The sequence below is a fragment of the Bos indicus genome, chromosome 2 (genome assembly GCF_029378745.1).
Source record: "Bos indicus isolate NIAB-ARS_2022 breed Sahiwal x Tharparkar chromosome 2, NIAB-ARS_B.indTharparkar_mat_pri_1.0, whole genome shotgun sequence".
NCBI classification, from domain to species: domain Eukaryota; kingdom Metazoa; phylum Chordata; class Mammalia; order Artiodactyla; family Bovidae; genus Bos; species Bos indicus.
In genome coordinates, this window is record NC_091761.1 from 127,239,434 (window position 1) to 127,264,773 (window position 25,340).

Genomic DNA, 25,340 nt, shown 5'->3' on the forward strand with positions numbered 1-25,340 from the left:
GCCCAGTCTGACTTGTAGCTGCAAACATGGTACTCTTTCCTCACTAAGGGACCCCTGCCCGGGAGTCAGGGCTGGGCAGGGAGCCCCCGTGCCCCTTCCAGCCTGGTTGATGGCTGGAACATCAGGGCTACGGCCAAATCCGTGGGCTAGGAGGGAACCTCCAACCGGGCTCCTGGCCTCCAGTCCCCTCCCACCTGCTGGGGAGATGGCCTCAGGAGCCACAGAGTGGTATCTCAAGAAGAGGACCCAAGTTCTGCCGTGACCTGGAGTGGGGCTGCTTCTCCAGGCCACAGTCTCCTTATCTGACAAATGGGCTCAGTCCTGCAGGAGTGTCAGCAGAAAAAAGGTTCAGTGTGTGAAACGTGCTAAGCAAATTTCAGAAGTTATTAAGATTATCAAAAGAAAGTAGTAATGATTTTTTTAAAAAGGTGATCGAGTAGTTAAGACTCAGTGCTTTCACTGCAGGGGCCTGGGTTCAATCCCTTGTTGGGGAACTAAGATCCTGTAAGCTGCCAACCCCCTCACAATAATAACAGCAGCAGTGGGGTTCATGGTCACTCTACTGCCCTGGTCCTTGGCTTCCACATTTTAAAACGGTATCAACAATAGTATCAGTCCCATGGGACTGTGTGGGTGGGAATGTAGTAAGGATGCAATCAGTACACACACGAGCTGGGCTTAGAACCATGCCTGGCAGATCACAAGTGTGAGTGCTGTGTCATTCAGTTCAGTTCAGTCACTCAGTCGTGTCTGACTCTTTGTGACCCCATGAACCACAGCATGCCAGGCCTCCCTGTCCATCACCAACTCCCGGAGTTCACCCAAACCCATGTCCATTGAGTCGGTGATGCCATCCAGCCATCTCATCCTCTGCCGTCCCCTTCTCCTCTTGCCCTCAATCCCTCCCAGCATCAGGGTCTTTTCAAATGAATCAGCTCTTTGCATCAGGTGGCCAAAGTATTGGAGTTTCAGCTTTAGCATCAGTCCTTCCAATGAACACCCAGGACTTATCTCCTTTAGAATGGACTGGTTGGGTCACTGAAGTGAAAAAGTGAAGTGAAGTCACTCAGTCGTGTCTGACTCTTTGCAACCCCATAGACTGTAGCCTACCTGGCTCCTCCCTCCATGGGATTCTCCAGGCAAGAGTACTGGAGTGGGTCGCCATTTCCTTCTCCAGGGGATCTTCCCGACCCAGGGATCGAACCCAGGTCTCCCGCACTCCAGGGGTCAAATGCAAAGGTGTACACAGCCATGTGTGGTACTTTAGAGAAGAGTCAAGGATATATCAGGACTCCCATTGGCAGATGAAGATGCTCAGCAGCGTCTGGGCATGACTCAGAATCCACAATGCTGAGCCTTGACTTTCACAGCTGTGCTTGTGACTCTCTCCTGCAGTCTGCCGAGCCCCTTCCCATGAGCTGGGCCAGGCTCAGGATCACCCAGGAAGAACAGGTAACCTGCCCCGCATGCCGCCTGAAAGGAACATCTGGCTCACTTTCAGTGGGCCGTGGGTGACTGGACTCCATCATGCCACATACCTCTCCCTCAGCCACCAGGCCGTGAGAAGAAATCCCAGCCACCAGTTAAATGTCCCTTGCACATGCTGTTCCCAGATTCCTCCCTCCTTGTATTCATACCTGTGTTCCGTGTCACCTTCTGAGAAGCCTTCCCTGACCCCCTGCACTGACACTCTCATTGCCCCGCCTTTAGCTCCTCGTGCCATGCTAAGTCCCTCAGTCATGACCTACTCATTGTGACCCTATGGACTGTAGCCCGCTGGGCTCCTCTGTCCAAAGCATTCTCCAGACAAGAATACTGGAGTGGGTTGCCCTTTCCTTCTCCAGGGGATCTTCCCAACCCAGGGGTTGAACCCTCATCTCCTACAGTGGAAGGCTGGTTCTTTACCACTAGTGCCACCTGGGAAGCCCAAGGTGGGTACCATTTCCACCCAGGCCACCTGACACGCCACTCTCTCTGGCTGCTGGAGGCCTGGATGCCCACTCAGCCTGGGGTAGTAAGAGCTCCCGTCTCCAGCAGCCCTGCAGCCATCGAGAGGAACTGCCCCTCAGGTGAAATGTAACTGCTCTGGAGCTCCCCCTGGGGGAGCCTCTCAGTTGCCTACAATGAAAAGTGGCTTCACGGTGTCCAGTCTTTGGACTTTCTCTTCTCGCTTCTCCTAAGAATACTTCCTGGGATCTCTTCCCAAATAAGCGACTTGTACTCAGACCCGTCTCGGCATCTGCTTCTAGAAGAACCCAAAGACACCGCCTATCATTTCCTCACCTGCTTTATCTTTCCTCTCGGAGTCACCACTACCCACAAGCACACCACCCACTGGTGCGCCAGTCACCCTTCCTACCCCAGAGGGCAGAGATGAACTCACTCACCAGCCTCCCTGATACCTCTATCAGTGCCCGACACACAGTTGGTGCTCAGTATACTGTGGTTTGGGGTTTATTTCTATCTTTCAAAGTTAACATTATAAATAAGTAGGACTAGATCCTCCGTCCCACCCCCTACACTACCATGAACCAGCTTTGCTGAAACCTGCACCTCAGATTTCTTTACTTGGTCTCTCTCTCTCTCTCTGAGTTCTCTGACAACCCCTGGAGGAACCTGAGGGTCAGAGGGACTCCTTGTGGAAATAAGGGTATCGAGGGGATGGGGTGAGTCAGCCTTCCAGGCAACTGGAAGAAACGAAAACCCATGGCCAGGGACTGAAATAGAATATTTATGGTTCCCAAAGAGATGGCATGGGGAGGGGGGGAAGCCATGTGTGGGAGAAGGAGAGAGTCCCCCTTGGAAGTCGGCAGTAACTGGGAGACAGGGGGCAGTGAGGGTCAGGACAAAGAAGCTTGTCTGCTGCTGGCTTTGCTCTGTGACCTCAGGCAAGCCCCACTCCGGGCTTCAGTTTCTATGCAGATAAAACAATGATCACACTAATCCCAGCTGAGGACCTTGAGAGGTGAGGAGCAAGTCACAGCCGGACAGCGGGTATCAGGTCTAACCTTAACTCCACTGGCTTCAGTTTGGTCCCCAAACGCAAGCATAGGGCTCAGACCTTGAGGGCTGGATCCAAGGCCTGGCTGGGACACCACCCCACGTCAGGCTGCCTCAGCACTCCTACCCGAGACACACCCTACTGCCTCCCCCTCTGCTTGTGGCCACCGCTGTCCTCAGGGGCAGCCAGCCCTGCCTCAGTCACTCCCGGGGCCAGAGTCCATGAGGCCACACTGATAAGACCCCTGGGCTACGGATTTGGAGCCAGCTCTTGGAAGCTCCATGTTGGAGCCACTGACTCTACTTCCCCGAGCCTCAGCTTCCTTTATCTGAAAAATGAATCTGATAAGAATCCCTGCTCTGACACCTCACAGGAGCAAACACGATAATGGGAGCAAAACCCTACCTAAAAGGTAGGTGACAAAAGCCCAGCCCATTCGCTGGGCTCTTCCCGCCAGGCCACACACGCTTTCAGCCCACCCGCGTCAGACGACAAGACTGGACTTCGTGCTACTGCTACTGACAATTTACACATCAAAAACTGACTTAAGCAGGGACAGGTGGGGATTCACCCCGGCTCATCTGGGTCAGAAGGCTCCAGGATGGCACTCTTGGCTTACTGGGGTCTGCCTAAGAGGAACGGGGCTCTCCTCTCCTTTCCTACGCAGTTGTAGACAGGCTCTGAGCCCCTCCAAACTTGTTCCACCACATTAAGAGTCATGGTGAAGGCCCACATGACAAGTAGGGGAAAGGGGAGTGGGGGAAAAGGAAACCACCAGTTAGGTGCCAGAAGGAAGTGTTATTGTCAACAACCTTCTCAACACCTCTGCCAGAGAGACTTCCCTGGTGGTTCCGTGGTTAAGAATCTATTATACCTTGTGGACTTCCCTGCTGCTGCTAAGTCGCTTCAGTCGTGTCCAACTCTGTGCGACCCCAGAGACGGCAGCCCACCAGGCTCCCCCGTCCCTGGGATTCTCCAGGCAAGAACACTGGAGTGGGTTGCCATTGCCTTCTCCAATGCATGAAAGTGAAAAGTGAAAGTGAAGTCGCTCAGTCGTGTCCGACTCTTAGCGACCCAATGGACTGCAGCCCACCAGGCTCCTCTGGCCATGGGATTTGCCAGGCAAGAGTACTGGAGTGGGTTGCCATTGCCCTCTCCCTGGTGGTGCAGTGGATAGGAATCCGCCTGCCAAGGCAGGAGACACAGGTTCGATCCCCAGTCTAAGGAGATTCCACATGCCGCAGAGCAACTACGCCCATGCACCACGACTGAGCCCACATGCTCCAGAGCCCAAGAGCTGCGACTAGTGAAGGCTGTGCTCCGCAACAAGAGCAGCCGCTGCAACGAGAAGCCTGGCCTCCACAAGGAAGAGCAGCCCCTACTTGCCGCAACTGAAGAAAGCCCACTCGCAGCAATGAAGACCCAGCGCAGCCAAAAACAAATACATTTTTAAAAGTAAGCTTAAAAAAAGGGCTTCCCTCGTGGCTCAGATGGTAAAGACTCCCGCATGTGGGGGGTGGGGTGGGGAGGGGAAAGGGGGGAGACTAAGTCCGCGCGCCACAACTACTGAGCTGGCACGCTCTGGAGCCCTCAAGCCACAACTAAAAAGAAGGCCGCTGCACTGCAGAGAAAGATGCCACAAAGTCGGTCCCCTGGCAGCAGACCCAAGGCAGCCAAATAAATAAAAGTAATTAAAAAATAAAAACAAACTAACAAACCACATCCCTTGCCAGGTTAGAGTTTTTATCCTGATTTTGCAGATGAGAAAACTGAGGATCAGAAAGCACAAGTGACTAGTCCAAGATCAGAGCAGGCAGGAGAAACTCTTCTGCCACTTAAGGTGGCTACTTCTCCCCTTTCCCCATACTGAGTGGGGGAAGAGGGAGGGGGTGTTCCTAAGTTTCCTTCCCTGTCCTCGCTCCTCCCTTATCCCTAGAGAAAACGACAGGGTTTCCCCATTGGAACAGGCCATCATTCTCAGAAGTTCTGATCAAATCCCACAAATATTTAAAGGAGCTATTTTGGGAATCCATAAATGTGGGAGATGGGTGCATCCCTGGCCTCCTCCAGTCCTAATGGCCTGACCCCAGCCCCGCCAGCAGGCACCAGCCCATGTTCCCAATGCTAGTCTTTCTTGGTTTAGGAGGCAGGCACCGCTGGAACCGCAGAATGGGGCAAGAGGTGGGGCAGGGCAGACTCCCTAGGCCCAGACACGCTGGCACTCCGGGGCCTCTCCTGAGCCTAGGGAACTCGGGCTCCCCTGGTGGAGCCCTGGAAGGCCAAGACCGAAGCGGGTGGAGTGTACTGAGAGCGGGCTTCCTGGTGCGGGAGAGGCCAGGGTCCCAGGCTTGTCGGCAGGGGAGGCGGGAGGGTGCAGCAGTCCTGGCTTTGGCTCTGTATCTCCCAGTAATGCGCTGCGTGACCCCAGGCAAGCCACTCCTCCTGAAAAAGGAGGGACCTGGGCTGGGTTTCTCAGGCCTCGCGGGGGAAGGTGCCAGGTGACTGGTTGGTTCCCTGAGAGTAACTGGAGACAGGGAGAGAAGGGGGGAGCCCGGTGAGGTTCCTCGCAGACTCCCGGACGCCCCTGGGGGAGGCGGCGGCAGAGTCTGCCTTTCGCCCGGGGGCCCAGGGACTTCGGGAGCTCAAGCGGCGAGGTGCGAGAAATAAAAACAGGTTTCCAACACAGCCAGGACGCTGGCCGGGCCACCTGAACCCCGCCAGAGGAGGGATCTAGACGGCGCGGGTGGAAAGCACCTCCTGAGACCCCAGGTTGAGCCCCGCCCCCAACTTCCAGCAGGTACCGGCGAAGCCCGGGCTCGCACCTGCGTCGGTTTCCGGGCGCCCGAGGGAGTTAAAAGATGACTTCGTGGGTTGGCTTGGGGGAAGCGGACAAGGTGGGCGCCAGAATGCAGGGGCGCGGGGTGGGGGTGTATTCCCAAATCGCCCCCGGCCCCACGTCCCTTCCCCCCAACACCTCCCGGGTACAGACGCCGAGCTCCCGCCTCCCCTGGCTGTCCAAAGAGGGGAGGTGCCAGGGTCGCGCAAGGCGCCTCCTCCGACCTGCAGCCCGCACCTGGGGACACCGAGCTCCCGTTTCTTCCCCCAGCTCCTGCCCCTCCTCCACAGCCGAAAAGAATGGGGGCGGGAGTGGGGACGTGACCTTTGGAGACCCTCAACCACGCAGGGCCGGGGAAAGTCGCTCCCGGGCCACAGGCAGCGGGGTCAGGCCCTGCCTCTCTCCCCACTCCGGGGCCCCTCAGGAGGCGAGGTCCGTGCGCCGCGACCCCCAGCCCGGGCCCCCGGCGGACGCGCACACACTCACTCCGGTGCCTGCCGCCGCCGCACCCCCAGCTCTGCTTGGCGAGGCTGGGGCTCCGGATCAGCGCCCGCCCGGCAGACTTGAGCGCGTCCATGGCCTCTCCGGGCCGCCGCGCTGCCGCCTCCGCCGCAGCCAAAAACTCCGTCAGGGAAAACTTTCCGCCGGGGCCAGGCGGCGCGCGGACTCCGCGCTCCTCCCCTCCCCGCGCGAGCTCCGCGCCGACGTCCGATGGGGCGGGGCGAAGGCCGGCCAGGCCCCGCCCATGGGTCCGCCCCCGCCCCCGCCCCGCCCCTCCTCTCGCCCCGCCCTGCCTCTGCCCAGCTCCCCAAGGCTGTCTAGACAAAGGGCGCCCCCCGAGGCCTCGAGCAGAGCCGTAGACGCCCTGTCTCTTCCTCTCTGTCTCTCTCCCCAAGCCCCTTATTTCCCACCTGGTAGGGGGCTGAGAGTCCGAGAGCCGCCGCCCCGCCTCAGGAGTCATTCAGTCAGTCAGTCAGTTCAATCGCTCAGTGGTGTCCGACTCTTGGCGACCCCATGGACTGCAGCACGCCAGGCCTCCCTGTCCATCACCAACTCCCGGAGCCTACTCAAACTCATGTCCATTGAGTCCGTGATGTCATCCAACCATCTCATCCTCTGTTGTCCGCTTCTCCCCTCGCCTTCAATCTTTCCCAACGTCAGGGTCTTTTCCAATGAGTCAGTTCTTCGCATCAGGTGGCCAAAGTATTGGAGTTCCAGCTTCAGCATCAGTCTTTCCAATGATATTCAGGACTGATTTCCTTTAGGATGGACTGGGTGGATCTCCTTGCAGTCCAAGGGACTCTCAAGAGTCCTGTCCAACACCATAGTTCAAAAGCATCAATTCTTTGCCACTCAGGTTTCTTTATAGTCCAACTCTCACATCCATACATGACCACTGGAAAAACCATAGCCTTGACTAGAGAGACCTTTGTTGGCAAAGTAAGGAGGTGTGGGAGGCGAGGGCCTAGAATTTAAAGACCACTAAAAAGTACTTGGAGACCATTTTACAGATGGGGAGACTGAGGGCAGGAGACAGGAAGCTTGTCCAAGAGAAATGTGATGACCACAGCAGTGGGGGGTGGGGGCAGGGGGGAGCTTGGAAAGAGAGCTGCTGGTGGTAGAACTTTGCTGGAAACAGGGCAGGAATATAAGGTTGGCCTGAGCAAGACTCATTGGACACTTGACTCACCCGACAGACTCAGCCTGTTCCCTTACTCCACTTGGACCCTCTGGGCTGCCCCCTGCCCATCTTACTCCCCAGGTAGCCTCAGACGTGGTGTGGTCTTGATGTTATGCTCTGAGGTATGGGAAAAGGAGCCTCAGCTCTAAAAATGACTTGCTATGTGACCTCAGGCAATTCCTTCCCGTCTGGGCCTTAGTCTTTACTTGCGAAGTCGGATGAGATCCTGTCTAGCGACCCTTCCAATCTGTCAGACCTTGACCCAGACCCTGCCATCCTTTCGAGGAGGCAATTCCAGGGGAGTCTGGATTTTAGACTTGGGGCTTCGCTGATGGCTCAGGCAGTAAAGAATCTGCCTGCAATGCAGGAGACCAGGGTTTGATCCCTGGGTTGGGAAGATCCCCTGGAGAAGGAAATGGCAACCCACTCCAGTACTCTTGCCTGGAGAATCCCATGGACAGAGTAGCCTGGCAGGCTACAGTCCATGGGATCACAAAGAGTCAGACACAACTAAACAACTAACACTTTACTGGATTCTAGAATTCCTCAAGCACAGATGTTCTAAGTCTAGAATTCTCTCTAGAATCCTGTGCCTGGCTCTCAAGCTTTACCAAAGGGAGTTAGGAGGAGAACCACATATCCAGGCCACCGCCCAGTTTCTTCTTGGAGGAGGTGGGTGTGTTGCCTCAGCAAGGTGACTGCAGCCTCTGGGATTTTTCTGGCTCAGAAGGCAGGAGTCCTGTTCTCATGATGGGGGAAAGAGAGATCTGTGCTGTCCCCAGTGGGACAGGGAGGCTGACATTCCTCTCTCAGTTTATAAACTAAGTGCTTTTTCGGCCATTCTGTCCTTTGCTCCAACAACACTGCAGCCAGCAGTAGACCCACTTACAGATAAGAGCCCGAGGCCTGGGAGAGAAGCCAGGATGGAGTTCAAAGCCAGTCCCTTAGGCCAGAGTAGAATGTCAGGGGTCTGAAACCAGCTTTCCTTCTTTTAGTGGTTGTGAATTCACCTTTCTGAGCCGCAGCTGTGTAAGAGGCAACAATACCTATTCCACAGGGCTGTTGTAAGGAATAAATAACATGAGTTGGAAAAGCTGAATCCTCTCCTTAAGAACTCACCTATAAAGTTGCCGCCTCCAGGAAGCTTTCCAGGCTGCCATCCATCAGTTAGACTTTTCCCTGCGGGATGCCACAGGCCTGAGCTTTTGGCAGTCGCGGCTTCCCGTTTCTACTCTATTTGCCTCCACCAGACTTTGTGTCCTTCAAGGGCAGTAGGTTTTTCTGATTTACTTCTGCAGCCCAAATGCCTAGCAAGGGGTCCAAATGGAGTTGGAACACAACGTTTCTTTCCTTCTTCCCTCCCTTCCTCCCTCTCTCCAGCTTTTCACCACAGCAGACTAACTTCTCCTGCAAAGGGCTTTGGTGATGTGTAGGTAGGTCCCCAGGGGTGAGCGTCCCAGCCCTGAGCCAGGTAGGCCCTGGGGAAGAGAGAAGATTCTGGAGCTTGAAGGAAAAGTAATCACCTAGGCCTGGCTGGTGAAGGGCAGCTGGTGGTGTCCGGCTGGCAGGGGGCACCATATGGGCCCGGTAAGCAGGCAAGCCTGGGCACTCTATGCCGCGGTGAGGCTGTTTCCAGGGCCATCACATCCTCCCGGAGGTGGCTTGCTGGGAGCAGTCAGCCGTGCATCCCCTGCAGAGGGGCAGCCTGCTTGTGCCCCTTCTGCCAGCCCCAGAAACAGAAGCAGAAACAGAAGGTCAGAGCTGCGAGGGGGCTCCTCTAAGGTCACCATGTCCAAACCCTCATTTCATAAGTGAAGAGCCTGAGGCCCAGAAAAGGGCAGAGACTCGCCCAAGGTCACACAGCCAGGCAAGACCCGAAGCCAAGTCTCTTGCCTCCTAGTTTGGATGCTAATGAAAACAGAGAGAGAGCAAAGAAATCTGGAAAATACACCAGTATTCAAGAAGGAGTTTTAAGGTAGTTTTTCTTTTTTACTTATCTGATCTAACTTCGTAAAAATTTTTACGATGATCTTTAATAATCAGAAAGGAAAACACAATAAAACGGAGGGAAAAGCTACCTATGGGAGTAAGTGGCTTTTGTCTTTAGGAAAATGGTATCAGAATTGTAATCTTACTGTCCCCTCCCCCACTGGGCCCTCTTGGGAGCCCAGTGAGACAGTGGCTGCCAAGGAGCTGGTAGGGCTCTCAGTTTCTCTCCTGCTGCCACTTGGGCTTGCAGTGGGATCAAGACCAAAGCCTTAGGCTGGGATCAGGAGCCCTGATTTCCTTCTGACCAGCCCTGATTTCCTCCTGACCAGGTCTCAGTTTTTCCATCTGTAAAATGGGAGTTTTTACAGTACAGTATGTATTCTGGCCCTCTACCCTCCACTAGCAGAGCACAGTGGTAAAACCCATGGGCACTGGAGTCTGGGATTCCATCTCCCCCTCTTCTTTACTCTATGACTTCAGGCAAGTCATTTATATTCCACAGGCCTCCGTTTCCGCATCTGTAAAAATGGGTGGCTGTCTATTATACAGAGGGAAATAAATCAGAAAGAGAAAAACAAATATCATGTATTAACGCATATATGTGGAAGCTAGAAAGATGTTGCTGATGAACCTATTTGCAGGGTGGCAGTGGAGATACAGACATAGAGAAGAGGTTTGTGAACACAGGGGCAGGAAAGGGCAGGTTGGACGAATGGAGAGAGTAGCCTGGAAACATATACACTACCATATGTAAAACAGATAGCCAGTGGGAATTTGCTGTATGACTCAGGGATTTCAAACCAGGGCTCTGTGACAACCTAGAGGAGTGGGAGGTGGGAGGGAGGTTCAGGAGGGCGGGCACATATGTATACCTATAGCTGATTCATGTTGATGTATGGCAGAAACCAACACAATATGGTAAAGCAATTATCCTTCAATTAAAAATAAACAAATTTCAAAAAAAATGGGTGGCTGTGAGGATTAAAAGAATTAATGTTTGGGACATCTTTAGAATTATGCCTGCGTATAAGTGTGATTTATGTCACATATTTTAATAAAACTCAAATCTTGTTCCTCATGTGAAGGTGAACGTGGACAGTGAAGATGGAGTAGTTATTATTATCCTAGTTCTTGACTGGCTCCCAGAGACGGGAGCTCTCTTGGGACTGGAACCAGCCTGAGCTGTAGGTAGTTTGCCCTCTCCCCAGAGCCGCCTGTCCCCCACTCCTCTCAGACCCAGGTCTGACACAGCCCTTTATCCCTGGAATCTGAGGGCACCTGGGTTACTGCCCAGGGATTTCTGCTTTGACTTGCTTTCACCCACCCCACAAGGCCTCTCCTGCCTGCGGTGTTCCACGGTCCCAGTCCCCAATCAATCAATCACCTCTGAACCTTTCCCTCCGCAGAACCTTTCCATGCTGCTTCCTCGTGCAGAAATGTGCAGCCAGGGACTTCCCTGGTGGTTAGTGGCTAAGACTCCAGGCTCCCAATGCAGGGCTCCAGGTTCAATCCCTGGTCAGGGCACTAAATCCCACATGCCACAACTGAGTCCATGTGCCACCATGAAAAGATCCCTCGTGACCCAGCCAGATCCCGCATACTGCAGCTAAGACCCAGTGCAGTCAAACAAACAAACAAATAAATAATAGAAAAGAAAAAGAAACATCCAGCCAGATAGCCTCCTTAACTTTCCCAGCCTCCTCACCTTTCCCCAGAACATCTGGTTGGCTTCTTCCCCAGCATCCACAGATGCAGCTACCCACACACCTATCTTCCCTCCCAACACACACACACACACACACACTCCTGGACGGCCGTTTGACTTTGGAGTTCTTTATGAAAGTGAAAGTGTTAGTCACTCAGTCGTGTCTGACTCTTCGTGACCCCATGGACTGCAGCCCGCCAGGCTCCTCTGTCCATGGAATTCTCCTGGCAAGAATACTGGAGTGGGTTATACCTGGGCTCTAAAACCTCCACCTATTATATATACAACCTCAGCTAGCTGGGCCTCAGTTTCTTCACCTGTACACTGAGGGCATTACCTGCTTTAAAGGGCTTTGCAAAGCTTTTGTGAGATAATATGAGGGAAGTACTTAGCCCCGTGCCTGGCATGTGACAAGTGCTCAGTAAATGGTAACACTGATTAGCATTCATTTTTAAATGTATTTTTGGTGAACCTGTTTGCCTTCCCCAGCAGCTGGGCATGCCCCAAGCACGGGACTGGAAACCATCATTCACCTCAGGGTCCTCAGGAGCCACTGACCAGTGTCTGGCCCAGGCGAGGCACTCAATACACACCCAAGAGCTGGACTTCAGCTCTGTGCTCCGGTTCTCAGAGTGCACCCAGCAAGTAGGTGACCCTCTGCAGCTGGAGAAGCAGCAGCACCTAAAGGGGCTGGGGGAGGTGCTCCTGAGGGGCCCCTACTGACCCAGACCTCTCTCCTAGGTGAGACCAGCAGCTGTCTCTCCCTCAGCCTGGGCATCCATAAGGCTGTCTCTGGTTATGGAGCTGCTGAGCTAATTAAGAATGACACGGCACCACGTAATTGCCAGCAATCAATGAGTTCCCTGCCTCTTCATGGCTCTCCTACCCTTGCCCTCCTTGGCACTGTCTGGCCTGGAGGTCACTGCACAGACTTGGAGGCAGGCGGAGTGGCGAAACTGAGCCCAGGCTGATGTCAGGAGACCCGGAGGCTGGCCACCTCTGCCATCCTCTTGCAGTGGGACCCTGAGCAAGGAAGTTCACTCCTCACCCTGGCTCCATTTCCCTATCTGCAGGGCTCTGGACCTCTGTGTTAAGTGGTTGGCAAGGCTGAGGGACTGGACTGCACCTTACCACATAGCGAGGCAGAGAGCTCCAGGCATGAATCCCAGCCCTGCCCCTCGCCAGCTGTGTGATCTAGGGCAGCCTACTTGCCATCTCTGAGCAACAGATTCCTCAGCTCCAAAATGGGATTTGTTTGAGAGCACTTACCTCTTACGAGGAGAACCTGTATTGTCTTCAACCTGTGCCTGTAACAGCGATCCCCGGACAAGCTCATCTCTTTCAAAGTGAGCCCAGAAATTAAGGGTTGAGAACTCGTAGAGCAATTTGATAGAGTTATTTTATGTCTTGAATCTCATCATGAGGAAAATAGGTTCACATTTTTTAAATTTTATTTTTCTAGTAATTCATTTTCCTTGTATTGAATGGAAGTATTGGTCTGTGACAGATTAGAAAAATGTAAAAAACAGTTCTTCACCGCAGATGGTTTGAGAAGCACTGCTTCAGGGGACTTTGTAAATCCCAGCAGACATCATAGCAACTCACCATAATATTTTCAGAGTTCTAGGAACTTTCAACTCCTTGGCTCCTAAAGCCTACAGGACAAAGACCCAGTCTCTTTTCCTGACTTCTGAGGCCCTTCTCACCAAACTCCCAATCTCTTTTTCCCATCTTGCCTCCTTCCCCACTACACACCCTCATCAAACCACCGTGTTCTCTCTTCCCTCAAATTTCCTATGCCTGTTTATAACTCTGTGCCTTTTCCTGTGCTTTTCTTTCCACCTGGAATGCCTTTCTTCACATTGCCCTAAAACTGGCAAACTCCTATTCATCCTTCAGTACCCAGACCAAATGTCCACTTTAGGAAGACTTTTCCCATGCCACCCCTGCACCTGCCCCAGGCAGGGTTAGGTGCTCCCTGCTCTGTGCTCCACGGTGCAACTTGAAAGGTGGGGGCAGGACGTTGCAGTGGTTAGGCTGCCAACAGAATCAAGTGGATTTCAGACTTGACTTTGCGTCTGCCTACAATGCGGGAGACCTGGGTTCAATCCCTGGGTTGGGAAGATCTCCTGGAGAAGGAAATGGAAACCCACTCCAGTATTCTTGCCTGGAAAATCCCGTAACAGAGAAGCCTGGTAGGCTACAGTCCATGGGGTCGCAAAGAGTCGGACGCAACTGAGCAACTTTACTTTTTGCCAGCTGTGTGATCCTGGGCAGATGATTTGATACTATTGGGCTTCATTTTTCCCCATACTGTGAGGAGTAGAGATGATATGTGAAAAGTTCCCAGCAGCGTAACACTTGGGAGAGAATCAAGATATGGCAGCGTCGTTAGTGTTAGCCCTCCTAACCCCCAGGTCGTCTGTCTCCCTACTAGACTGCTTGTTTCCCGAGAGTAGGATGCCTGAGAGCATCTGGTGTACCTGGATGTTTCCTGTGCCCAGGGCAGGGCACGCACAGAGGCTGTGTGTTGGCCAGGGTCTCCGTCTGCTCCCTGCCCCGTGGTGCCAGTGGCTGTGGTTTCCTTGTCAGTGGAGAGGTGATCAGCAGCTCAACCCACCATGGCCAACTTTGTTACCAAAAGTTTAACAACCAACCAGCTTGCCAATTTCTTGAATATTTAACAATCTGCTCTGTGAGACTTAGCTCCAGGGCACCTCCAGGTCTGACTGCTCTGAGCAGAAGAGCAGCCACCAACAGGCTTGGGTCCTCAGTTTGAGAGACAGGCTGCCTCCTCTGCCTGCCGCCCAGCCAGCGCCTTGAGGGCCACCCAGGGAGGGGCCGTGAGGTTGGTCATGCCCCTCAAGAGGTCTTCCTCACTCATCCCCTTTCTCCGAGCCTCCAGCCCCTTTGTTCTCTGGGATAAAACTCTTAACTTCCCTCAGGAGGAAGAGAAGCTGGGGTAGTGAGCCCACTGACCCATCCATCATGACTCATGACTCATGACTCTTGGGGGTTGAATCAAGGAGAGGGCTACCTCTGCAGCTAACAGTGACCAATTCTCAAGAATCCTGTCCCTCCAGTTGTTGCAGGCTGATGAAGCCCACCCTGGCCCCAGTGTCCCTTGGTCACAGAGGGACCTGAGAAAGCTTGTGCAAACCTCCTCTCACCTCCTTCCCTTCTGTCCTTTAGTCTTTGTCCAGGCAGCTCCCACCTCTTGCCATGCCCTCCCCTTCCCTTCCCGTTCTCCACCCTGGGGCATCCTTCCCCCTTCAGTGCCCAGCCCAAGTCATTGAGTTATATACCTCCTAGGCCAGCAGAAGCCACTCTCCACACGTGGTGGGTGGCACGTCTCCCTGGGAGCCCCTTTTTCAGCTGCTTGCCCACCTGCCTTGCTCCCTCTTCCTACAGCTGTGGTTTTCCTGGGGTGCTGGTTTAAAATGCAAATTCCTGGGACTTCCCTGGTCCCAGACTGCAAAACTCTGCCTTGCAATTTGAAAAGACCCTGATGCTGGGAAAGATTGAAGGCGGGAGGAGAAGGGGATGACAGAGGATGAGATGGTGGGACGGCATCACCAACTCAATGGACATGAGTTTGAGTAAACTCCCAGAGCTGGTGATGGACAGGGAGGCCTGGCATGCTGCAGTCCATGGGGTCACAGAGAGTCGGACACAACTGAGCGACTGAACTGAATTGAACTGAACTTGCAATACAAGGAACGAATGTTCAATCCCTGGTCTAGGAAGAGTCCCTGTTTTCAGTTTCACTGTTTAGGGCAACTAAGCTGGTGCGCTACAACTACTGAACCTGTGTGCCACAATTACTGAAGCCCGAGTGCCTCAGAGCCTGTGCTCTGCAACAGAGAAGCCCCTTCAATGAGAGGCCCATACACCGAAGCTAGAGACTTCGAAGCTGCTTCTGAAACTAGAGAAAGCCCGCACACAGAAACAAATAAATAAAAAAAATTAAATACAGAAATAAAATGTTCATATTTAAAAAAAGCTCAGAGCTTCTTAGCAGTCAAAACAAAGAGGGAAACAATAATAGGGGCTACTCTCTAGTTGCGGTGTGGTGTGCGGGCTTCTCATTGTGGTGGCTCCTGTTGTTACGGAGCACAGGATCTAGGTGCTAGGGCTTCAGTAGTTGCTGCACACGGGCTCAGTGGTTCTGGGGCACTGGCTTAGTTGCTCCGAGGCATGTGGAATCTCCCCTGACCAGCGATTGAACCTGAGACCCTGGCATTACAAGGTGGATGCTTAACCACTGGACCACCAGGGAAGTCCGTCTCCTTGCATCCTGATGTTACAGAGTGACTTATTTCTCACAATTATCACGTATGGTCTGTTTCTCCCACTAGAACGTGGGCTCCCGGAAGATGGGGCTTTGGTCCGCGTGGGTCACAGCTGATGTCCCAGGTACAGAGATGCTGGGTACATTGCCAGTGCCCAGTGAATGTTCAGGGGATGTTGCATGAATGGCTATGACCTGTGAAGGCTGGGGCCCATCAGCCTTTCCACTTCCTGGCCATCTGGGCTCCAGGCCCTCCCCCTGTCCATTTTCACGCAAACAACTCACATTAGAACCTTTGTGGTTCCGGTACTTCCTTTTCAGACCTCAGTGCTTCAGCCTTTCTGCCTCCTGCCCTCCACAGCATTGTCGGTGTGAATGGCAGCTGCCCTGACGGCTGCAGTAAGAGCTCCCCAGACGCCTGCACCACAGGCTTCTCTCCTTCCTGGAATCCCTTAGGTCACTTCCATCCATTGTCTTTGGGTGCAGCTTCTTGAGCTGATCTTTCCAGCATGGGGGGATTCCCTGGCTGGTTTCCCCATCTGCTGCCAGGTTCAAATCCTTTTTGGCTCCAAATCCTCTCTTGGGGTTTCCTTGGTCTCTTCTGCCTCTGACGGCCAGGGTGACTTTGGGCAAGCCAGCTACTCTTTTCTGGGGAGATCCTTGTAAAATAAGGGGGGAGGGGCTGCCTTTGCCCACCTCCCAGGGAAGGGCAGCAGAGGCCTGTGTCCTCTGAGGAATAATGATGACAGTGAAGGTTACTTCTCTTTCATTTGAGCCACCGTCAGTCTTGCAACTGGGTGCTTCATGATCCCACTCTCTCTTCCACTTTAGTTACACAAGAAACAGCCATCTTTCACTGCAGTTGCCACCACCTCCTGGCCATTCAATCCTTCTCACATGTGGGAGGGGACAAAGCTCATTACGTGGGTATACTCCAGGCTCTGTCCCCACTTCTCCTAAAAAGAACTCTGATTTTTATATTCAGCCATTTCTCCCCCTTCACTATTCTGTTGTTGAGGTATAAGACTCAACAGGTCTTTCCTGAGCCAAAAAAAAAAAGCTTAAACAGCACAGAGGGGACTTCTCTGGTCCAGGAGCTAAGACTTCATGCTCCCAATGCAGGTTTGATTCCCTCATGTATGGATGTGAAATTGAACCATAAAGAAGGCTGAGCAGCTAAGAACTGATGCTTCGAACTGTGCTGCTGGAGAAAACTCTTGAGAGTCCCTTGGACTGCAAGGAGATCAAACCAGTCCATCCTAAAGAAAATCAACCCTGAATATTCACTGGCAGGACTGAGGCTGAAGCTGAAGCTCCAATACTTTGGCCACCTGATGTGAATAGCTGATTCATTGGAAAGACCCTGATGCTGGGAAAGATTGAGGACAGGAGGGAAAAGGGGCAACAGAGGATGAGATGGTTGGACGGCATCACTGACTCAATGGACATGAGTTTGAGCAAACTCTGGGAGATGGTGAAGGACAGGGAGGCCTGGTGTGCTGCAGTCCGTGGGGTTGCAAAGAGTCAGACAGGACTGAGCGACTGAACACCAACAGGGAACTAGAACCTACCAAGACCAGATGCAACTAAGATGCAACGTAGATGAAACTAAGACCCAGAGCAGCCAAATTAATTTTTTTTTTTTTAAAAAAAGAGCACAGAAGTGTCTTTCTCTCTCATTAACCCTCCCTGGTGAATGTTCCAGGCCAGGAAGGCATGTCTGCTCCACACAAGCATGCAGAGACAGGTTCCTTCCACACAATGACTTCCGTCAGGTTTATTGTCACCGCTTCTGGTCTCGGCCAGCAGGGAGGAGAGAGAGGGCACCCGGTGACTGAAGGCCAAGGCCCGAATGCGGCCTCTGTCACCGCCATTCATGTTCCAATGGCCAGGATGCAGTCCTGCGGCCAGTGCTGCAAGGGAGGCCGGGAAATGTCGTCCAGCTTCATGGCCACGTGCTCAGGAGGAGGAGGACAGTTTGAGAGGACGACCAGCGGGTTTACAGCACCTACCCTCTCTCTAAAAAGAGAATCTCAGTCTTGGACAAACTGGTTTCTCAGTTTTGTGTCACAGAACGCAGAAAATGGGAGGAGAGAGCCTGAAGGGGAAAGGGAGAGAGAGAAAACAGGGAGGGAAACAGCTTTTAAGAGTATTAGACATGAGTCACAGTTGGAGTTGTTTTTAAATTACTTTTGGTTAATGGTCTGTGTCTCTGCCCGCCCAGAGCCAAGATGAGGCCTCCTGGGGTCTCAGGATACGTGGGTCACCATGCACGCCGGCTTACAATTTACCAAACCCGGTGCTGAGACCGAGGCTATGACGAGAGCCGGTCTCTGCCCTTCAGGCATTCACAGGCCAATGGGAGAGACAGACGCAGGATTAGAGGCGAGTCCAAGCTGCTGAAAACACGTCAAGGTGGGAATTACCTCGGCCGTGGCAGGGTCGGGGAGGAGCAGACAAGAAAGAGCGTAACTGGGACCTCACATTCTGGGTTTACCTCTGTCTGTGGGAAATACTCAGCCCTCTTAACATTTTTTATTCAATCCTAGAGGAGTCATAAAAGGTAAACGGAAGAAGATCAAGTGAAGAATCAAGAAACTTGGGTCCTGGCCTGCTGCTCTGTGTACTAGAGCAAGTCCCCGCCCCTCTGTAATCGCCTTCTCTCCCACTGTCTTGCAAGGCCACCGAGAGCACATCTGATACCCTCCCAGGGAGCACTGGTGAAGGATGCTGTGAAAGCGCTGCACTCAATGTGCCAGCAAATGTGGAAAACTCAGCAGTGGCCACAGGACTGGAAAAGGGCAGTTTTCATTCCAATCCCAAAGAAAGGCAATGCCAAAGAATGCTCAAACTACCGCACAATTGCACTCATCTCACATGCTAGTAAAGAAATGCTCAAAATTCCCCAAGCCAGGCTTCAGCAATATGTGAACCGTGAACTTCCAGATGTTCAAGCTGGATTTAGAAAAGGCAGAGGAACCAGAGATCAAATTGCCAACATCTGCTGGATCATTGAAAAAGCAAGAGAGTTCCAGCAAAACATCTACTTCTGCTTTATTGACTACACCCAAGCCTTCGACTGTGTGGATCACAACAAACTGTGGAAAATTCTGAAAGAGATGGGAATACCAGACCACCTGACCTACCTCCTGAGAAATCTGTATGTAGGTCAAGAAGCAACAGTTAGAACTGGACATGGAACAACAGACTGGTTCCAAATTGGGAAAGGAGAACGTCAAGGCTGTGTATTGTCACCTTGCTTATTTAACTTATATGCAGAGTATGTCATGAGAAATGCTGGACTGGATGAAGCTCAAACTGGAATCAAGATTTCTGGGAGAAATATCGATAACCTCAGATATGCAGATGATACCACACTTATGGCAGTAAGTGAAGAACTAAAGAGACTCTTAATGAAAGAGGAGAGTGAAAAAGTTGGCTTAAAACTCAACATTCAGAAAACTAAGATCATGGCATCTGGTCCCATCACTTCATGGCAAATAGATGGGGAAACAATGGAAACAGTGACAGACTATTTTTTGGGGGCTCCAAAATCACTGCAGATAGTGCCTGCAGCCACAAAATTAAAAGATGCTGGCTCCTTGGAAGAAAAGTCATGACTGAACTAGACAGCATATTAAAAAGCAGAGACATTACTTTCCTAACAAAGGTCCGTCTAGTCAAGGCTTTGGTTTTTCCAGTAGTCATGTATGGATGTGAGAGTTGGACTATAAAGAAAGCTGAGCACCAAAGAATTGATGCTTTTGAACTGTAGTGTTGGAGAAGACTCTTGAGAGTCCCTTGGACTGCAAGGAGATCCACCCAGTCCATCCTAAAGGAAATCAGTCCTGAATATCATTGGAAGGACTGATGCTGAAGCTGAAACTCCAATACTTTGGCCACCTGATGTGGAGAGCTGACTCACTGGAAAAGACCCTGATGCTGGGAAAGATTGAAGGCAGGAGGAGAAGGGGACGACAGAGGATGAGATGATTGGATGGCATTACCGACTCAATGGACATGAATATGAGTAAGCTCCGGGAGTTGGTGATGGACAACGAAGGCTGGTGTGCTGCAGTTCATGGAGTCACAAAGAGTTGGACACCACTGAGCGACTGAACTGAACTGAACTGAGGAAGTACTAGGGCTTCCCTGGTGGCTCCTATGGTAAAGAATCTGCCCGCAGTGCAGAAGACTTAAGAAACATGGGTTTGATCCCTGGGTTGAGAAGATACCCTGCAGAAGGAAATGGCTACCTATTCCAGTATTCTTGCCTGGAGAATCCCATGGACAGAGGAACCTAGTGGGCTACGGCGGGTCCATGGGGTCGCAAGGAGTTGGACACGCCTGAGTGACTAACTCTTAGGAAGTACTGAAAGGAACCCCCACCAGTGGGCAAAGTACAGAAAGGTGCCCCCTTCTCCAGGCTGACGCAGCCCCTGTGCTCAGACACACAGAGTGGGGACAGGCTGGATTTCAGCCACACTTGCCCCTTGGCCTCACACCCTTGTGCAGTGCACACCACACACAACTGTGTTCAGGCAGCTACCTTGCCGATCAGCCTCCCTGGGACACTGTCACAGCAAGTGCTGTGAGAGTGACTCAACCCCAGTAACCCCCCACACAGCCTTCCAACCAGCAGACTTTCTGTCCCTCATTTTCTGCAGCCTGGCTGGGACTAACGGAGAGGAGTGAGGTCTCCAGGGTGCACAGAAGGCACTCATTTTCAGGGTGACCATTGAGAATGGGTGCCTCCATGAACTCTGTGCCCCAGGTACCTCGCCAGCCTCCCCTAGTCCTGACTCTGCCCCACATGATTCCCGCAGACATCAGTGGTAGTGTTTTAAAGGAAGGTGCCTGGAGATTACCTCAGACTCCCTGAGGGCAGCTTCTTAGTGGTGGGGAGTGACACCCAGGAGCCATGGAGGGGCTGAACCTGGGAGGGGAGGCACAGCTTGATTAACATCTTACTCATGCCATGGCTTAGCTTCTATTTATGGCAATCAAGAAGGTTTTCATTTATTAATACAGTTTCCTTGAAAATAAATTATTTAAGATGGCATAGGGTGGAAGGACCATGGTCCAGAGAATGGGTGCCAGGAGAGGCTCTGTGCCAGGAACCCCAGACCTGGGGAGATAGGGAAGGAAGGGGAGGGCCAGGTAGTCAAACCCCTTGCTTGTCATCTGAGGACTTTGTAGGAGAGCTGTGTGCGGGAGGGTGAGGAGAAAGGAGGACGCTGGTTTGGCTCCTGAGGCATGGGTGACACAGCAGCCCCGGGCCAGGGTGGCCGAGCTGATGCATGTCGGAGAGAGGGTGGTCTCCACCCAGGAGGGCCACCAGTGCCCTCCCCACTGTTGCCCTGGAGACAAGGAGCCTGACACCCAGATGCTCCGAAGACAAGGACTCTGGCCACCGGGAGTCCAACGATAACATGTCCAGGGCAGGGTCCTTGCGGCAGGAGGAAACCAGGATTAAACCACCCCACCTCCCAGATCCATGAAACCCTGTTTCCCAAACCACCCAAACATTCAAAACCACTTTCCCTCCTGCCGGTCCTAACAGTTCTTTGGTGTCTTCTCAAAACTCATCTTTACTTAAATAATTTATTTTCAAGGAAACTGTATTAATAAATGAAAACCTTCTTGATTGCCATAAACAGAAGCTAAGCCATGGCATGAGTAAGATGTTAATCAAGCTGTGTCCTGATGGGTTCCCTGGTGTCCCCAGGGTTCTGGATTTGAAGGCCAGTCTCTATGCTCAAGGAGGGGGTTCCCAGGTGGCGTGGTGGTAGAGAATCCACCTGCCAATGCAGGAGACATGGGTTCGATTCCTGGGTCAGCAAGATCCCCTAGAGTAGGAAATGGCAATCCATTCCAGTATTCTTGCTTGGAAAATTCCATGGACAGAGGAGCCTGGCGGGCTACAGACCATGGGGTCGCAGAGAGTCAGACACGATTGAGCATGCACACACTCTGTGTTCAAAGTAGGGCAGTGGAGGTCAGAAAAGTGTTAAAGATGGAATGCACCCACCCAAGACTCTCCTTCCTCCTCAGAAATGGAATCACTTTCTCCCTCTGTGAGGCCATATTTCATGTGCCCACATACCCCATCTCATGCATGTGTCCCCTCCTTGTGATAAACTGTCCCCAGGAGTCCTGAATATAAGAGAGCAAGAGTGACCTCTTGTAGTTGGGGTTGGGGGAGCTGAGGTCCCTGTCTCTGGGGACAGGCTGGGCCCGGAGCTGTACCCCCAGTCTCAGCCAGGCTACTAATGTCTCAAATGAGTCTTAGACAAGCTGGTGTTGATGGCCTTTAACTTCAGTATGTGGTGTAGGAGCTGGCATGGCACACAGTAGGTGCTCAATAAATGCACAAATACAGAGCCCTTGGAATAGAGGATGGCTCCAACCTCAGTGAGCCTGTGGGTCCAACTGCAGCCCTGTGGGCTGGTTTGTCTCAGGGTCCAATCTCATCCCTGCCATGGTGGGCCCACCTCTGCAGGCCTGAAGGGAGACACAGTGCCAGAGAGAGGGCGTTGGGACGGAGGGGCACAGGCGAAGGGAAGCCAGCAGGTTTGGTGCTGTGGTTTTGTGGCGGCAACTGTCTCTCATGACTAGAGCAATGATAAAAACAGGAAGTACTGAGCGACCGGGCCTTTCTCCGCCTGACTTCAGCCTTCCCTGACCCCACCAGCCCGCTGGCCCCTCGATATCCCTGTACAACAGGCTGGTCACTTGTCCGGTGGGAGGGGCTCCGAGAAGGCCCAGGATCTCTCAGCGCTTGCCCGCCCTGTGGCCCGCCCTCTGACCCACCTCCATCGCCGGTGGTCGGGGTTGGGGGCACCGGGCTGGCTGTGGGGTGCCTGGAGGCTTCGCTGGGGGTCGGGGTGTGGGCACTGGGCCAGCTGTGGGGTGCCTGGAGGCTTGGTCCAGCTCTGCTCCCACGTCAGCCTGTGGCAAGGCTTCCTTCCGTGGACCAGCTTCCTTATGACAAATAGAAGGGGCTGGAAGGCTGCCTGGTGGCGCTTCCCTCCCAGGCAGGCACCCTCCAGGATGCTGGGGGCAGCGGGAGAAGGGCCCGGGTAGACTGGAGATAGGAAGCAACCCTTGCCACAGCAGCTGGTGTATGAACAGCTCCAGGACCAAGCTGTGTGTGCACATGTGCACACACACACATGCACATGCACACACACGCACACGTGTGCATAAGCTGCGTGCGCACACATGCACACACAGGGCATGAGCACAGCTTTGTGAGTGAGAGCAGTTTCTACACCTGATCCTACCTGCCTGGAGCAGGGGCCACCGAGAGGAACAAAAATAGCCAGGCTCCACCACGGCTTTGAAGGATTCCTGGGGGAGGGGAGACAGGCCAATCCACAGAAAGGACAGCGCAAAGATAAGGATTACAAGGGTGGGGCTCACAGTTTGGGGTGGGGGTGAAGAACACGACTCTGTAGGGGGACGGGAGTACTTCTATCCTTCACTTATTATTATGATTAGTTACTTATTTGCATGTTTTATACTATTTATATTTTACATTATTCATATTATTCGTTTTATATTATTTCATTTTATATTATTGTTTTTATATTTCATTTTTTATGTATAATTCACATGGCATAAACTTCATTTTCAAGTGGGTTGCAGTACAGTCACATTGTTGTGCAACCACCTCCACTGTCTAATTCCAGAACATTCCCAACAGCCCAAAATGAAACCGTGCACCCATTGGCAGTTGCTCCTAATTCCTTCCTATCCCCAGCCCCTGGCAACCACTAGGCTACTTTTGGTCTCTGTGAATCTGCCTATTCTGGACACTTCATGTCAATAGAATCATATACTATAAGACCTTTTATAACTGTCTTTTTCACTTAGCCTAAGTGTTTTTTGTTTGTTGTTAGGGGTTTTTTTTGGCGTAGGGGTGGTGGGGACATGCCACACAGCATATGGGATCTTAGTTCCCGACCAGGGACTGAAACTGTGCCCCTTGCAGTGGGAGCATGGAGTATTCCCTGGACCGCCAGGGAAGTCTCTAGCCTTAAGTGTTTTGTTTTGTTTTGTTTTTAGCCTAAGTGTTTTTAAGGTTCCTCCGTGTTGTAACGCGTATCAGGACTTCATTCCTTTTTACGACTGAATAGCATCCCATCGTAGGTGCTTGCTTATCCATCCATCTGTTGATGGACAGGTGGGCTGTTTCCACTATTTGGCTATTATAACCCATCACTTACCGAGTTCTGTCTCCATCCTGTTCTAATAATTCCGCAGTATCATGTCAGGTAGCCCTTCTCACCAGTGATCTCAGTACTGTTGTTCTCTTTATGCAAATGGGGAAAGAGATAGGTTGATGGGTTTGCCTCAGTGAGGAGCACTTCATTACCTGAATAAAACTTTGCAGCGTCCTCTGCTTTCTGGGCACAGGGAACAGCAGCAGTTGGGTTGGCGGCTGCTCCCTCAGCCATGTGCCTGAGTGCCTACCAGGAGGAGAGTACCAGCCGAGCCATGATGCACACGCAGAGTGACCGAAAGCAAGCTCTGTAGTTCTAAGCTGTGGGGTGTTCGCTACTGCCCTGACTGACATGGTCCTCCTGTGGCCTGAGACCACGCAGCCTCAGTGCACAGAAGCACGGCCCAGGCTCGCACAGGCACACACAACACAGCTTGGGTATATTTTCGAAGCAAATAGCTATGCACCCAACTGGATAAAAACCAAGATCAAGTTGTACTGCTTGAGTTCCCGAGGGCTCTGCAGGTACACTTTGGGAGCTGATGTTCATGAAACAGCTGCACATGACTGAAACTTAAGCTGGTGGAGGCTCTCTTGGGGATTAGCCTCAGCCTTGAGGTTGCTTCCAGATGCCCCTCATGCTCCTTGAGAACAATCACTCACCTCAGCAGATAACCAGAGCCAACAACAAGTATTTATCGAGAATTTATCAGCTGCTGTGCTGAGCAATTTTCCATACATTTTTCTCCCCCAACCTGTGGGATGGATATTTTTATCATCCCCATTTTCCAGGGGAGGAGACCAAAGCTCAGAGAGGTAGAAAGACTTGTCCAAGATTCCAAAACAAGCAGGTGGAAGAGGTAGAATTTGAACCGAGGTCTGCTTACCTCTATAGAGTTCATGTTCAACTCGAAGGTCATCTTGATAGCCCATAACAGATTCAGCATCAACCAGGGTCTTGTGCTGGAGTTTATGATCAGGCTTTCTTTATGAGTAACAGCATGGTGTGTAGACAGCCCAGGGTTAAAAGTCAGGAGCTCTGGGTTTGAGTTTCAGATCCAGCTCTAACTTATTCCATGGCTTAGGGCAAATTCCCACTCCTGCTATCTGGGCCTCAGTGTCCACATCCATGAAATGAGACCTTTGGACTAGATCAGTGGTACCAATGTTAGCTGCATCTCTGGACTACCTAATGGTCTGGTTAAAAATACTGATTTCTGGGCTCTTCCCCAGACCTATAATATCAGGCCTGGGAACCCTGACTCTACAGGTGATTCATACCTGAAGCAAGCATTGGGAAACCTGCTTCTAGGGCCCTTCCACAGCTCGGCCTCTGTGAGTCTGTGGAGTCAGAGAAGACCAAGCCAGTAACCATGCCTGCCAGTCTGAGTCAAAGACCAAAGAAAACAATTCTGCACAGTATGTTCTGGGAGAATCTAGAAAAGAAAGAAGTTGGTTGGACTGTGGAAGTTGGGGAAGGAGAAGCAGAAGCTGGCTGGATTTTGTTTTTGTGGTTTCATTTTCTCCTTGGAAGAAAATCACATTTCCAGTTAAGCCATGCTTCGTGGGCCCCTTGCAGTCCAGAGGGACAGTTCTGGCCAACAAAATGT

The 25,340-nt window shown here is 52.3% G+C and overlaps 1 protein-coding gene across 5 annotated transcripts in view; it reads right to left on the reverse strand.

Moving 5' to 3' along the window:
- The window catches only part of LDLRAP1 (low density lipoprotein receptor adaptor protein 1), a 44,542-nt gene extending 19,478 nt beyond the window's left edge, over positions 1-25,064 (reverse strand). The window contains exons 1-2 of one of the 5 annotated variants that reach the window (XM_070776284.1): positions 6,324-6,532; positions 5,307-5,525 (exon numbers count right to left, since the gene is read on the reverse strand). In XM_070776284.1, the coding sequence (XP_070632385.1) occupies positions 5,307-5,525; positions 6,324-6,414 (310 nt within the window). In that variant the 5' untranslated portion in view covers positions 6,415-6,532. The other 4 variants (XM_070776278.1, XM_070776298.1, XM_070776289.1 and 1 more) reach the window with 4 other exon arrangements.
- Positions 25,065-25,340: the final 276 nt, after the last annotated feature.